This window comes from Notamacropus eugenii, chromosome 3 (assembly GCF_028372415.1).
Source record: "Notamacropus eugenii isolate mMacEug1 chromosome 3, mMacEug1.pri_v2, whole genome shotgun sequence".
In the NCBI taxonomy this organism is placed as follows: Eukaryota; Metazoa; Chordata; class Mammalia; order Diprotodontia; family Macropodidae; genus Notamacropus; species Notamacropus eugenii.
Window position 1 is genome coordinate 473,304,852 of NC_092874.1, and position 16,655 is coordinate 473,321,506.

The 16,655-nt window shown below is 40.2% G+C and overlaps 1 protein-coding gene across 1 annotated transcript in view; it reads right to left on the reverse strand.

Moving 5' to 3' along the window:
* SCN10A (sodium voltage-gated channel alpha subunit 10) overlaps positions 1-16,655 on the reverse strand; it is an 87,909-nt gene that overhangs the window by 36,893 nt on the left and 34,361 nt on the right. The window contains exons 11-13 of the mRNA XM_072650705.1: positions 6,989-7,115; positions 3,739-3,977; positions 1,070-1,243 (exon numbers count right to left, since the gene is read on the reverse strand). Of these exons, the coding sequence (XP_072506806.1) occupies positions 1,070-1,243; positions 3,739-3,977; positions 6,989-7,115 (540 nt within the window). The remainder of the gene's footprint in view (positions 1-1,069; positions 1,244-3,738; positions 3,978-6,988; positions 7,116-16,655) is intronic.

The window sequence follows — 16,655 nt, forward strand, 5'->3', positions numbered from 1 at the left end:
TCTGATATGGGAGCTTCTATCTTTCCTTGTGCACTGGAATCAGGCCATTCCAAACTATGCCACCACAAACAACATCTCTATCCCTTTCTAACTCTCTTTTAAATGTTGTATGTCCTCATTAGTATGTAAGCACATTGAGGACAGGAACTATTGAGTTTGTATTATGTATATATCCAGTGCTTAGTGCAGTGACTAGCCCAAGTGTTTAATAAATTCCTTTTCATTCATTCATTTATAGTACTTTGAAGTTTTCAAACATTTGAGCCTCACAACAACCCTGAGGGGTAGATATCAGTGGTATTATTATCCTTTTTTACAATTAAGGAAACTAAGTCTCTGAGGAATTAAGTGACTTACCCAAGATCACACAGCTAATATGAGTGGAGGTCTTCTTGTCTGCTAGTTCAGAGTTCTTTCCATTGTCCTAATCTGTGTATCTGAACAGGCTGAGGAGGCCAGAGCTGCTGCAGTCACCTCTGATCCTCCAGGGCCATTTGTCACAAGTGGACTTCTGCTAGCCATGCAATAGATTCATGCCACACTCATGACCCTTCCTGGGGCCTCCTTGCTGCGAGACTACCTCTCTACTGTAGGGTTGGAGGCCCTTCCAAAGGACCCATTTTATTTATTGACAAGTGACTTCTGTTGGGAATTCCCAGCATCATGATTTTTCCTGACGTTTTCTGATATCAGGATTTGGACAGCACCAAGAACATGAAATAATGTCCAAGCTGGAAAGCCCCCACACTCGCTACCTGTGTGACCATCAGGAGGCTGCTCAATCTCTCGTAGACTCAATTTACTCACCTAGTAGAAAGAAGGGATGATAGAATCCTAGCTGGAGAGTTGCCAGGGATCTTTGAGACCACTCAGTCCCATGCCCTCATTTGACAGACAAGGACATGGGGCCTAGTTCGACTGAAGACATTGTCCAAGGCCTTGCAGATTGGAAGGGGAAGAATTGGGGTTTGAACTGAAGTTTTCTGACACCCATTCTAGTACTCATGAGCTGAATTGACTTAAACCAAGCAAAGGTGCATTTCCCAGACTCCCCAAGAAAAGAGCTTACCAGCCTGAAGGAGCGGAGCACCGACAAGCTTGCTTTTTGGGGCAGCCCCAGCTCCACCAGGCTCAAGGTGACAATGACGCTGTCAAAGATATTCCAACTCCTCTGGAAGTAATAGTAGGGATGAAAGGCAATGATCTTGAACACCATCTCAGCAGTGAAAATCACGGTGAAGAACTGTGGAGGGAGAAAAGGTTTCAGCAGAGCTGGATTTTAAGCCATGCCTCCCCTCAGGACACAATAGAAAGTTGAGGGTCTGTTCCCCTAAATACCTTCCTGCTTAAACTCCCTCTTGGTTACCAGGTGTTATCAGTGAGAATGATGGCTGTGGTGGGATGGCAATATGGGCTGTGGTCTGAACCCAACTCTGCCGCTGAAGGACTGTGTGACTTTGGGCAAATCACTTTCCCTCTCTGGGTCACTAATAAAAGCACACACACATGTATATGTGTATATTCACACACATACACACACAAATGCATGTTTATACATGAACATGCACATTATATGCACATACATTGTATATTTACACATACATATATCTATATACACATGTGTGTATATGTATGTCTAAGTCAGTTAGGTGACACAGTGAAACGAGTGCAGACTTGGAGTCAGGAAGTCACGAATTCAAATCCTGCTTCAGACACTAGCTGGGTAATCCTGGGCAAGTCACTTAATCTCAGTCTGCTTCAGTTTCCTCATCTGTAAAACTGGGATATCATATATGAGTATGACTATAGATATCCAAGTATGTACGTATATGTGTATCATGTATATGCATGTTTGTGTGTATATGCGTGTGCGTCTGTGCTTAATTGTGGCCTTCTTGGGGGAGGGAGGAGGAAAAAATAAAGTAAAAAGTGCACAGCAGAGAACAAAAGTTTTTAACAAGGAAGCCAAGAAAAGACGGACAACCTGGAACACAAAGCCTAGCATTTATTACGTAGACTTTCTAGAAATGGAAATTCATTGCTCTGTATTTTGAAGCCTCTCAGGTTCCGCTGTGCACATGGCAATGCTTGGTTTTCTTTTATTATTTTGTATTTAAGTTTTAGCGTTTTAGTTGATATTTCTTTTTCTTTTCTTACTGTGTACTTAAGTCTTAGTATTTACATTAAAAATAAATTTAACAATAAATAAATAAGTAAAATGGGGATGATAAGGATACTTACTTCCCCAGGTTGTTGTATAGACCAAATGAGTTAACATATATAAATGCATTTCAAATTATAGAGCGTTATGTAAATGCTACTTATTAATATGCATACAAGTACGTCTATATATTTATGTGTGTAAGTGTGTAACTATGCATGCATACGTATGTAATATATACATAAATAAGAAAAGTCCAAATGAAAGAAAAATTTGCTCTTCATGGTGGGGGAACAGAGGTGGGGGGGTGTCTCCAAATGCTCCCATTTAAAGAAGGCATCATGCGTTGCGCCTGTCTCCAGCCTAAACCTCCTTAATGAAATTCAAGTAATGAGACTGAGCTTCCCATCTACCCTGATAAAACACAGTAGATGAAAAATTCCTCTTGCCCTACTTATGACATCTAGCTCATGGGCCATTTATTGAATTTGTGCACCAGTCTGTGTGCCTTGGGTAAAGAGACAGGGCTGGATAATAACACTGTCACCACCACCACCAATAACGACAACAGTATCTATGAAATCCTTTGTTCTGCAAAGTACATTACATACATTATGGCGTTTGGGAAATTGCCCCGTGGTTTCTGTGACCTCGGCCCACTCAGAGTCAAGGCTGCGGGCCATGAAAGGCAGCCGTCACAGGAAAATTAAGGCTAGTAAGAACTCAAAGGTCAATGCAGAGATGCAGAGGGTGTGAGAGTGTTACCAATTATATTCTGAGTGTAAGATGTGGAGTAAAAATGTGTGACTGGAAAGCAAAGTGAGAACGAGATAACAGATCATGGCTGAAGTGGATTGGAGGTGCCCTAGAGTTTAAAACCATGGACAAAAGCCCCAAGAGGAATGGGTAGCACTGAGAGGTTGCAATCTGCCTCATGGGAGGCAGTGGCCACAAAATCACAGATCACCCAAAGTACACTAAGTACAAGGCAGGCAAAGTTATTTTTTTCCTTATGCTGCAATGAATCTGTCAGAGTCCTTAGAAAAACCCCATAGGGTCCAGCATAGCCATCAAGATAAGGTGGCCCAGCTTTTCTCTAGTACTAAAATAATAAATCTTGGAGACAGAAGAGACTTTAAAAAGCATCTAGCTTAGTCTCTTGCTGTCAGTCTAATGACATATTAATACACTTACATTGAGAGACAAGGCAACTGAGGCCTGTGGAGGTTAGATGACACACTCAAGGTCACACAGTTAATGGTAGAGGAAAATCTAAAACCCAACTCCCACTATCCAAGTGATCTTTTCAGTCATGTGACTTTGTCACTGACCTCCTGGCATAACCTGGCTTTTGATAGTTCCTTTGTCTTCTTTACCAAAGTCAGCCTTACATCCCATCCTGCCCTCCATCCTTCTTCTAGCCACCTCAACCTACCTACTAGCTAACTAAGGGTCTACTCCAACCACCTGCCCCCCACATAACCTTTCCTCAATGGAGATTATTTCCATTCCATCCTTCAGGTGGAGTTTGGGAGTGCCCCTTTCCCAACAGTTGGTTAATAGAAAATATGATTTACTATGTTGCCCTTTTGGAGCATTGAAGAAAAGGATGGAGTCATATTATAATGCTCCATGGACATGAACAGGGTGTTGGTCACAATGCAGAGGGTGACGGCAAGCTCCGTGAAAGGGTCCATCACGATATTTGATATCAGATCCTTGAACTTCACCCAGGGTTTGCAGCATTCCCAAATCAGATACTTCTGAGCAAAGTGGATCCAGCAAGGGGGGCACCTCTGCTCCGATTCTTCAAGTTCTAAATAAAATAAGAATCAATCCATGAGCACTCAATTACATGTCAAAAGAAAGTACTTCTACCAAGTACAGAACAGAAAGTAACTCACAATCTGAGCTAGGAAGGACCTGATGAGGGCTCCCTATTTTTTAAAGGCCCCAGGGATGGACATGCCATATATCCCTCTATCCCCTGGCTCAGGGCTAAATCATGTCAATGTTTTGAAAGTCCCTCCCTATATTTAACTGAATGCTCTCTTGCTGCTCTAATGAAGATTCCTGGCTCTCCCTGGAGATATAATATTGGGGGTTAAGACCGAGTTTTTAAAATGTTGTAAAGACTTGATCAAGTCTTCTTGTATCCAGGATAATCAGTCCCAACTCTTTTCAACTTTGCCCTATTTCCATCTTTTCAGGCAGCTCTGTTGATCTTGTCTGTAACAGCTCTGGTTTCTCCATCTCCCTATTCAGTGTTCAGGAATCTCTTTTGAATGGAATCTCCAAAATCCAATGACCAGTCTCACTAAACTTGTCTTGAATTTCCTCCTGCCTTACAGAAGTTAGATTTAACTCACCACTGGCCAAACACAAGTCTGTAGACTTGGTCTTTGGTACTCTCTCTGTACCACTCAATGTTGTCTGACCAGATTTTGTTCATTTGTGAAGGTAGAAAGAAGGAAAAGAAAATGGGGCACTCCAGACTTAGTGTTCAAATTTCTGAGTTCATAATTATTTCTATGGAGGAAACACTTGCAGAAAACCTAACCCTAACTCTAAATGATTATTGATTGATTAATTATTTTACAGGTGAGGAAACTGAGGCACACATAAGCTAAGTGACTTGCCCTGTTAGTAAGTTCAAGAAACAGGATTTGAATCCAAGCATTCCTGACTTCAAATCACTGCCTTACTATTACACCTCTTGATAAGGTCTAGATTATAAGCTCTTAACTTGGAGGGTCTATGACCTTGTCTTTAAAAATATTTTAATAACTGCATTTTAATACAATTGGCTTCCTCTGTTATTATGTGTACTGTGTACATATGCATATACATAAATATATGTATGTTCATGTGTATATATACATAGGTATGTATCTGTATTTTATACCTTTAAAACCATGATTCTGAGAGGGGATCTGTAGTGGGCTTCATTACTCCCTAGTGAGTATGATAGGTGTCTTCTCTTATCCTTTTGCCTTCTCTGTCCAAAAGAAGGAAAGATAGGAAAACCATCCTCCATACCCAAAGTATTCTCAAATTTATATTAAAAAAGCTATTCTTTCACCTCCTGAGGGACTCCTTTGAAACACCAGGCCAAGCAGTTAGGCATGATCTATTTTAGGACTTTCACCTTGGACAGAAATGTCTGTCATCCACAGCCTGTGGGTTGCTACCCCTGTCATGGTGGAAGGATTGGCTGTAGAGTGAATGTCCATATCCATTGTCATATCTCATGGGGACTTGATCTCCTTCCTGGGGGACTTGGGACCCTGTTTCTGTCTTTTGGAGGACAGCCTTTCTATTGCCATTTTGAGACAGGTATATTTCACACTTCTAGCTCCTGACTGTTGTCAACCATCTGATTCAGTCACCCCAAAGCATTTTCCCAAGCTAAATCCAAGTAACTGAATGATAACAGCTGACATTTAAGTGGTGCTTTAAAGTCCAGGAACCACTTTACACTCATGGACACCTTTTGAGATAGACCCTATTATCATTCCAATTTGGCTTGTGTAGAAACTGAGGATCTGAGAAGGGTCAGGGACACGCCCATTGCCTCACACAGCTGGCATGTGTCCAAGATAGGATTTGAGTTCCTGAAGTTTCTGATGCCCTATGTTGGCACCAGGGTGACTCTGGGTTCTTCAAAGCAATGGAGCCACCAACGGAGGGCAGACTTTGTCTAACTCTGGTTCTATGGTGACTTTCTGGCTCTGTTTTCTCGATTTCTAGCATTTGGCTTATATTTCTCTCACTGGCTATGATCTCATCTACAATCCTCTAGTCTCAGTTCTCCCATCCTTTGGGCTCAGTTGTCCAAGAGGCTCACCTCTTGACATCTGCTTGAAAGATGCCTTCAGACCTTCCAACCATCCTTACATGTTTTTCGTTGTCTGCATATGCCCTTCATGTCAGAACATCCACTAGGAATTCGTATAGCCAGGATATAAAAGCTATACATTGATCACCCATTATGCCCAAAGCAAGTGGCTTAAATTCTGACCTCAGATAAATGGAAGTTAGAAGTGACATGAGAATGCACCCAATTATTTCTGATAACAGGGTGCTAAGTTTTGTTGTTTCTCTGCTGCTGAAGGACTGTAGGTATGGTTAGGACCTTCTAAATTTAGTGCCCTAGGACAAAGGTCTGATCACCCTGCCCTAGTTATAGCTCTGCCTCTTGTTCTGGAGCCCTGACTGTTTTACTTCCGGATGTAGTTCTAGATTTTTCTCTCTACTTTTGTCTTGCTCCCTTTTTAGGGGGCTAGACTCATGATTTCCTTGATATAAGAAACTGCCAATAAGAAAATGCCCTCTATCACCATAGACTGGCAACTCTTCCATAGCTTAGATTCTCGGGAGAGTCATGTGGGTCCCTGAGAGGTTAAAGGACATCTGGTATGGATCAGATACAGGATCTGAGCCTGTCTTCCTAACTTTGAAGTCAACTCTTTATTCACTAGGCCATACTGGCTTACTTCTTTGTATACAGTGAGTACTTAATATGTACTTGTTGAGTTGAATTAAATGGAATCCTTGTTCTCTTGTTCTATTTCTGCTAGCCAGTTCTGGGTCCTTATAGTTAGCTGTCCTCCTGATTCATGCTGACATAACTCTGGCCTTAGTCAAGTATTTATAATATACCAATGTGGATTAGTGGGGGTGACTGGTGATTAACTTCCATAACGATATGAGACACCAGGCCACATAGGCATGGCGAGGAGACCCTGGCTAACTCTGGGGATGGATTTTAGCAAGGACTGTAACAAAAACAACAAAGCGAATGTATTAAAGTGAAAGACAGTTTACCCTCAAGGACAGAAGTAATGATACTGACTACACTCACTGCCCTTTTCACTCGGAATGGTTCATCAAAATAGTCTGTAGACAAGGTGTGAGCTGCCAGAGCATTCTTCTTTCTGGCTTCCTCAGATGCCTGTGAACACACAAAGGCACAGTTACCATCCAGTGGGGCTCACCCAGCATCACCTCTGGTAGGGGAGGGTGATGGTTTGTTTCAGGTCAGATGCAAACTCTTGGGGAGAGATGGAGAGGTGGGCGATAGAAGAGTGGCTCACATAATGTGGCAACCAGGCTCCTGAGAGGCTGTTGGGGAGGTAGCAGGTGGGGTGGGTTGGGAACTCTGCTCTCTGTCCCTGCAAAAACTTCTTCCTTTCATTGGATGAATTTTCCTAGAACCTCCATTGAAAGAGGGCACCCAGACCAGCATTCTTCCTGCTCCATGCTCCCCATGTCTCCCTCCCCTTTCAGCTTCTTTTTTATGTGTTGTCTTCCCCTATTAGGAGCTAAGCTCCATCAATCAGGCCAGTGGCTGTCTTTCTTTTGACTTGCTTTTTATTCCCAGCATTTAGCACGGTGCTTAGCACAAAGTAAGCACTCAATAAATGCTTGTTGAGTTGACTGACTTGGATATCATCTAGTGCCTGTTGTAGAAAGCATTCCTGGATTTGTTGGGAGTTTGGACTGGATGATTTTGGAGATCCCTTCCAACCCCATGTTTCTATGCTTTCCCTTGATTTTACAAATAAAAGAATGCCCCAAGTGAATGGTCAACTCAGGACAAGAACTCAGGTGGTCAGTTCTAGTGTTCTTTCTCATTTTTATCCCACTTACCCATACTTTCTATGACATGGTTTCCAGGACCCACTGTCCTGGTAGACCTGGGACAAGTGCATAGAGCCTGGATAATTCACAAACTGGATATTAAACTCCTGAGGAAAGGTGAGTTAGAGTTACTACTGAGGGCACACCAGGAAGGGAAGCCAGCACCTTGGGGCCTCAGGATCAGGGAATGTGAAGCACAATTAAAGAAATTAGAGATGATGAGCCAGAAGAAAAGATGAGAGTTGAGGTGGAGAGGCATGTAGGATAACAGTTTTTAATTAGCTGAAGGGCTGTCATGTGACAGAGGGATCTGACCTATTCTTCTTGGCTCTAGAAGAGAATCAAGGTCAGTGGATGGAAGCTTCAAAGAGGCAACTTTAGATTTGACGGTGGGAAAAGCTTCCTAACAATTTGAGTTGCCCCAAAGTGGAATGGACCATCTGATGACACAGTAGGTTTTTTCCTTCCTCCGCTCAGACTCTTTAAGTAAAAGGAAGATGGCCATTTGTGGAAGATGCTGGCTAGGGCATTCCCACTAGGGGTGGGGAAGGACTGGATGTCCTCTGAAGTCCTGTCCCTCTCAAAGAGTCTTGGATGCTTCCATTCTAAATCCCAGATTGCACCAATATTGGCTTTCTCACTTACCATATCTACTTTTCCAGATGTTTCAGTCATCCCTGAGGATGTGACATTCCCAGAAGTGGGATCTCCACCAAACAAAGAAGGTTTCCCATTGCATTCTCCAGAGTTGCTTGGCTCTTTGCCATCGTGCCTCAAGGTGGGGATGGGAGGTTGAGATGAGGTGATCCTTTGGTTTTGCATACTCATGTGCCTCCCCATATGTGACAAAAGCAAGGACCCTGGACGACTCTCATTCTCCTTATTGGTGATTTTCTCATCATCGGTAAAGACAGAGTCCAGACCATCTTGACTCTTGAGATTAAAGTTCCCATAGCTGTACCTTCTCTTGCTTGAATTGCCACTGGGACCATAGTTAATGCTAAGGAAAGACTGGGTATCACCCCCAGAGGAAAAAGAAAAAAACATATTTTTTTAAAAAAACCCATGGAATGACAGAGGCATTCTTAATTGAAATGGCCCTTTTCTCATTATTCCGTGGGAAAATCTTTTGCCCCTGATCATCACTCCTTCTCCTTGTCTCTCACTGAATCACCCAAGTAAGCTCATTCTCCCACGTATTCTTGCTCTAGGTTCTAATACCTCACAGCACTATGGTTTTTGTGGGTGTGAGTGGTTCTCATCATTGCTGCATAATACGATGATACCTTTACAAAAGTGTGACTGCTGCCTGTCATCACTTATATTTCAGCCCTAGCTAGTTTGGAAGTACCATGCAGAATTGGAGCTCTATTTCAATGCCATTCAAACAAACAAACACTTCTTAAGTGCCTACTGTGTACCAGGTGAGAGGCAGTGCAGTGCGGGGAATAGGGAGCTGACTTCAGAGGCAGGAAGACTCCTATTCAAGACTCCTTTTTCTGACTCATCCTGGTTGCATGACCCTACGCAAGTCCCTTAACCTCTCACTGCCTTGAAGCAATAAACTTTTAGATGAGCTGCCAATATTCATCCATGAAGGAAGTTTCTCCGCAAGGAGTTCCTTATGCTACTAAATCACTGGTACAGATCAAAATGTGAAAGGAACCGCACTACTAGGTGCTAAGGATGCAAAACCAAACAAGAGTTGGCATTTTGCTGAAGCTGGCCTCAAGGGGCTTCCAGTTAGGAGCCCAGGCTCTCCTCCATGCCTCAACTAGGCACCAGAGGCTAGATACAGAGAAGCCATCAAATCAAATCCACTGATGCCCTGTGTGTGGAAGAGACTTGCCTAAGAATATAAGGATGATAAGAGGAGGAGTTGACTTTAGGAGAGTCCAGTTAAATAACTTTCCATAATAAAATGGCAACTTTAATGATCTTGTGTAGTATGTGTGTGTGAAGACAGAATTAGTTGAGTGGTTCATAAACCATGTTTGTTAAACATGGTTCTCCACTAAGTATGAGGGAAAATTTCATAATTCCCAGTGGGGATAGTTGAGGGTATCAGCAACTCTATTAAAATCTGATTATCCTAACTTTTACTTCTCATTTCAGACTGTATTATAAACACAGGAGAGTTATAGGGCTCTGGAATATTGGAGTACAATAGGCCCCCACAGGACCAAGACCATCTGCAGCAGTGAGGTTCCCAAATTTTAGTCTGGCAGGAAAGAGGATCTGCAACAAAACATCAAAAAAAAAAAAAAAAAAAAAAAAGAGATGCATAGACTCCCAGAACCTCAGAGCTGAAGGACACATTCTGATGCCTACCCTAGATTTGAGGAAAGTCAGTATCAAAGGATTCAGAGAAATTGTAGGCAGTCTTATCTCCTACAACTAGTTCTACATGGGAAGTGAGCTTGAGAGGGTTGGGAAGCCCTCAAGGATTCATTTCCAAAGACAAAAAAAAATTACTACAAAGCAGTAGAAAGGGGAAATAATCTAAAGAGACTGAGGTAATTGTAGATGGAACTTGTCAACCAACTCAGATTAAACAAAGGTGGCTAACTGAGGCAACTCTAAGAATAGTGTCAGGGTACACAATGATCTGAGGCTGGTGATAAATGCCAAAAATAAGTAAAAGGGCTGCTAGAGGTGAGAGAAAAATCAAAGAAGGAACAGAACCACTGATCAAAGTGGATGGGACAATGAGAATGGAAGCTCAAATGAAAGTGAAACCACTCAACTTATGTTTGATTCACTTCTTTTGCAAAGGTGAATGATTTTTGTATTGGAAAGAGACAAAAAAAAAATGACTATCAGAGAACTGAAAACTTCAATGAACTCAAGTTACTAAATCCGGACAGATGACATCTTACGGGATTAAGAGAACTGGCAAATGTAATTACTGAGCTGTCAGAAATCTTTGAAAGAATTTGTCGAGTGGTTTTGGCACACAAGACTGGTGACAGGCAAACATTGTACTGATTCTTTTTCCTAACAGTAGGTTGACATATGCCAAGTCTTGACTGGTGAACATGGCTTTGATTCCAGGCAAGATTTTACAATGTATTATTAAAATTATGGTTAGTAAATACATAGAAAATAAAGAACTCACCACAAAGAGCCAACAGGGCTTCACCCAGGACAGGTCATGTCAGATTAACCTCCTTTCCTCTGTAGATTGGGTTACTGGGGGGAGGGAGGTGGTGTTGGAGCAAGCTGAAACAGCTTATGAGAACTGATCATTTAAACTTCAGTGTGAGCATTTCTATAACAGAAAATGCTGCAATGCTGTCAGGGCTTGATTTACTGTTTTGTTAAGGTCTAGACTTACAAATGTGATGAAGAAGATATTAATAATGCAGATTGAACTTAAAGTATGTACTGTGCTTTTTTACCTCCAGACAATTGGTCATTAAATACTTATCAACACACTCCTGATGACTAGATTGTTATGTTAGAGGAATATTATAGATGAAATTCACCTAGATTTTTAGCAAAATATTTAACACCGAATTTTACATATTAGGAAACCAAAGAGCACGGACACAATAAAACAATATTACTGATTAAAAGCAGAGGTAAAAGTGATGGAATGATAGCAATAATATCTAAAACATATAGCATTTTAAGGTTTGCAAAGTTTTATATATATATATATACATATACATATATACGCATATATATTTCTCATTTGATCTTCATAAGAACCCTGAGAAATAGGTGCTATTATCATTTCCACTTTACACACGAAAAAGCTGAGGCTGAGAGATATTAAGTGACTTGTTCAAGGTCACATAAAGTATCTAGTAAGTGTCTGAGGGAGAATTAAAAACAGCACTGTATGACTCCAATTCAATGCTCCATCCCAGGGGTTCTTAATTTTTGTGTGTGTCATGGACCTATTCGAATTCTGAGGAAGACTATGAATCCCTTCTCAGAATAATGGTTTTAAGTAAAGAAAATGCTAAATTTCAATTAGAGGCTAGTTAAAATAAAGATGAAATTTCCTCCCATCCAAATTCTAGGACCTCCTTAAATCCAACCATGAATTCCAAGTTAAGAACACCTTCTGTAGGGGGCAGAGCCAACATTGCAGAGTAAAATCAGCACACCTGCCAAACTTTCCCTATCACTCTACAACAACTTTTAAAAAAAAAGCCAAATTCTGAGTGGAAAAGTCAGGAAAAAATCAAAGTGAGTCATTAAGGCTTTAAGGGCAGGTAGGTAGAACAATGGATAGAGGGTTAGGCCTGGAGCCAGAAAGACCTAAGTTCAAATTCAGCTTCTGAAACTAGTTGTGTGACCCAGTGCAAGGTACTTAACTCCATTTGCCTCAGTTTCTTCATCTGTTAAATGAACTGGAATAAAAAATGACAAACCACTCTGGTGTCTTTCCCAAGAAAACCCCAAATACTTATTTGTAAGAGTCAGATGCAAGTGAAACAACTAAACAACCATCAGCTTAGGAAGTCAGAAAAAGATGTCTACAGATACTGGAATGGGGACTGGTTGGGAGCATGGAACAAGAGGAGCTGTGGGCTATGGTTACTTCAATGGACATTAGGAGCAGTCAAGTACCCAGAGGTCAGTGAGGGGACTGAACACCTGGTCATAAAGAGATCCCAGGACACTGCTGTACTGCTGGGAGAAGGACTGGTTGCTATCTGGCAGCTTTGTCACCCATTAGCCAGTTCTGGATCACAGTTCCAGAAAGGAGCAGTCCCAGTCAAGTGGGAGCAGGGCCCCTACATATGTAAGGACCAGAGCAGTATAAAATAAGTAAAATCAAGTGAGATATCATAAGCTGTATAAAAAGGTTAAATGATTTACATTCTTATATGAAATGATGATGCATGTAACCCTTAAGAACATTATCATCATTAGGGCAGTTAGAAGGACTCTACTAAGACAGAGGATATGCATGTAAGTCCATTATGCTGAGATGATCTCAAAAGAAGAGTGGAAGGGTAAGAAAGAGGAATGCACTAAGAGGAAAGAAAAATAAAATGAGAAGTATTATCTCACAAAAAAGAGGCATACAAGGAAGAGTTTTTATATAGAGGGAAAATGAAAGGGGGAGCAGGCAATGCTTAAATTTCACTTTCATATGAACTGGTTCAAGCAGAGAAATGTGTACATACACGCACACACACACAACATGAACACAAGGAATTGGGTATAGAAATTCATCTTACCCAACAGGGAAGTAGGAGGGGAAGGGGCTAAGAAAAAAGTGAAGGGATTGATAAGAGGGAGGGTAAATTAAGGGAGGCAGTAATGAAAAGTGAAACAGACTTTTAAGGAGGGGAAAGAGTAGAAAAGAGAAGGCTAAATAGAAACCAATAGGATGGAAGGGAATACACAAGTAGAAAGCACAACTGAATGTGAATGGTATAAACTCACTCATAAGATGAAAGAGAATGGCAGAATGGATTAGAAACCAGAATCCAACAATATTTTGTTTACAAGAGATATACTAGTGGGGAAATTAAAATTATGCTATAACATTTAATAATTGATTCCACTCCACAATTGACCCTAGTCATTTTGTCAAGCCCCATTTTTAATTTTTGTTAAAAAAGATAATCTCTCCCAGTCCAAATTGCCTTTAAGGCATTGATAAAATGGAATGATGTTATCATGCCCTTTCAACTAGACCCTGGGCTATTTGCTTACTAAAGTAATTAACCTGGAACCTCTGTTTTGTTGCCTGTAAATGAAAACCAGCTTAGACTGAGCCCCTCCCCAAAAGACATTCTTCTGTGCTTATCTCTTCTTGTGAAATTAGGGCTGGTTTGATCTCCTCCAAGGGGCAGCTAACCTGATGGAAGGTCCTGATTGGAGTAGTTCTGATTTTCTAGCCAAGACTACTTGAGGGAGTCCTAGCAATTAACATTCCTTAATTGTCAGAGGCATGATCATCCACACCTGAAGGCCCACACACCTTTCCAAACTGCAGTCAATTGTGACATCCCCCAACCACCCAGAACTTCTTTCCTGTTTCAATAAAGAGGATTTTCTGCTTCTCATCTTGGTCATTGAGCTAACTAAGGTGACCAGTCTAACCTATTTTATTGACAGCTATATGTTTTACTGTTAATAAGCTGTTATCTTGTTTAGAGAAAGCATGCATTAGTTTTGCCTTTGTTGCATTTTATTTGCCACAATTCTTGAAACAGAAAAACACAGTTAAAACAAAGAGCTAGAGTAGAATTTATTACACTTCAGCTTCAGTAAAAAACAAAAACAAAAAACTTGTGGTGACATTGGAATCTAAGAGGAGGGCCTGTCATTTGGGGAATGGTTGAACAAAACATGGATTGTGAATTTAAAGAAACACTATCATGCTGTAAGAGATAATTTCAGAGGAAGCTGGACTTATGTGAACTGATGCTGTGTAAGGGGAACAGAAGTGAATAGAAGAGTTTTTTCTAAATCAACATTATAAAAATGAATAATCTTGAAAGATTTAAAATTCTGATCAGTTCAATGACCAATTGATTCTAAGGGCCCAATGATAAAGAATGCAACTCACTTTCTATAAGGATGTGATAGATTGACATACAGAATGAGATGACTTTTTCAACTTGGCCAATGCAGGAATTTGCTCACCTATGTTTACTTGTCATAATGATTTTCTTCCTTTCTTTTAGTGGGGGAGGTAGCTAGGTAGGGAGAAGAAACAAATGTACTCACATTCCCAATGGAAACCACATGTCTTTGTGGGTGAGTACATCTGAGATTTATGGGGAAAATGTTTGATAGCTACTCCATCTTAACAAGTGCCTTTACTAAGACACAATTATGTCTATGGACTGTTTATTCAGGGAAAACACATTGGTAGGGGATTATGAGTTATAACTTTCATGAGTGAATATCCATAGGGGGTTACCCAGACCCTGAGAGTAGTAGCTGCCCTTTAGTTGCCAAAACTATGAGGAGGAATGCAAGTGGAAGGAGTATCCCAGATGGAATGCTACAGAAAGATAAGAAATAGAGACTCCCCCCTATTAGCCTCCCACCATTCTTTTTGAAAACAAAAAACTGTCATGTGATAACCAAAAGAACTTTGAACAATCCATAGACAAAAAAAGCCAACATTGGAGAAGCTTTTGACTGGAAACCAAGTGAGAAACTGCCAAACAGACTGGGTCATAAAGCTAAATGCTTTAATTAGCAAGTTCTTTACAATGGTGACTAACTAATTGCTATGTTAAAACAAAGCAAAACTGTAGTATTGTTTTGGTAAACTACTGAATGACATAATTGAGCTCTTTATAAAAATAAGATACATTCCTCAATTAACTGAAGAAAATTGTGGTATGTAACGATGATAGAATACTATTGTACTATAGGAAATGATGAGCAGGATGCTCTCAGAAAAACTGGAAAGACTTGCATGGACTGATGAAAAGTGAAATGTACTGTGTACAAAGTAATAGCAATATTGTAGAATGACCAGTTGTGAATGACTTGGCTATTCTCAGCCATACAATGATCTTAGACAACTGTGAAGGACTTAAAATGAAAAACGCTATCCATTCCCAGAGAAAGAACTGATAGTGTCCCAATCAGATTGAAGTATACCTTTTTATTTTCTTTTTCTTGAGTTTTTTTCTTATCTGTTTTCTTTCAAAATGTGACTATTATGGATATGTTTTGCATGTAAATATATATGTATAATCTATATTGAATTGCTTGCCTTCTCAATGGAAAGGAAAGGGAGAGAATTTGGAACTCAAAGTTTTAAAAACAAATGTTAAAAATTGTTTTTTTCATGTCACCTGGGAAAAATAAAATATAAATAAAAATACAGGAAAAATGTTCAGAAAAAGGAAACTATAGGTCAATATCATCAATGAATATCACTGCAGAACCATTCAACTAAATACTGGAGAGTACAACATAGAAAAATACTAAAGAACCATTCATTATGATCAAGTAAGGTCATTATGATAACCAGAATTAGGAAAATGATCAGGATGAAAAAAACCCATACAACTTTCTATAAATGACAAAGAGGCTACTGATAAAATACCATATCCTTTAATTTTTTTTTAAATGCTTAAGGTGTATAAGAATGAAAGAATTTGTCCTTATTATGAAAAAAAACAAACACCCAACATTTATCAAGAACTGACACTGCAAGTCATGAAAGAATGTTAGAGGTTTTCCCACTAAAAAGAAGAGTTGGCCATTCTAATCATTCCACATTAGTATAGAAATACTAGCTACTTCAAAAAGATAAGAGAAAGAAATTAAAGAAATAAGAATAGGTTTACAGAGGTTAGTAGAGATGCAAGTGGTTTTTTTTTGGCAGATAGTATGATTATAGAGTTAGAACCAAAATGTTTATTAAAATAATATATTGTTTTTGCATTATAGCAGGATATAATATAAACCCACACATTCTTAGTATTTTTACATATTCGTAACAAAAAACATTAGAAGAAAGAAACATTAGGAGAAATACCACAGCCAGAGTGTTAGACTTGAAGTAAGGAAGGTCTGGGTTCGATTCCTGCTTCTGACATTTATTAGGAACTTAATTAACATGGGGAGATCACAGCAACAGCACTCTAGAGCTGGAAGAGATCTCTGAGGTCATCTAGATCAACTCCTTCATTTACAAAGAAGGAGAGAGAGGCCTGGCTAGGATAAGTGACCTATCCAAGATCACTTGCCCAAGCATCAGAGATGGGACTTGAATTCTGGGACTGGCTCTTTTCCTGCTCCATCATACAGCCTCTATCTTAACTTAGCTGAGACTCAATTTCCTCATTTGTAAAGTGGGAGATAGTGAAAGCTCCCTTACCTACCTCAGGGAGTTGTCCTGGGGCTCAAA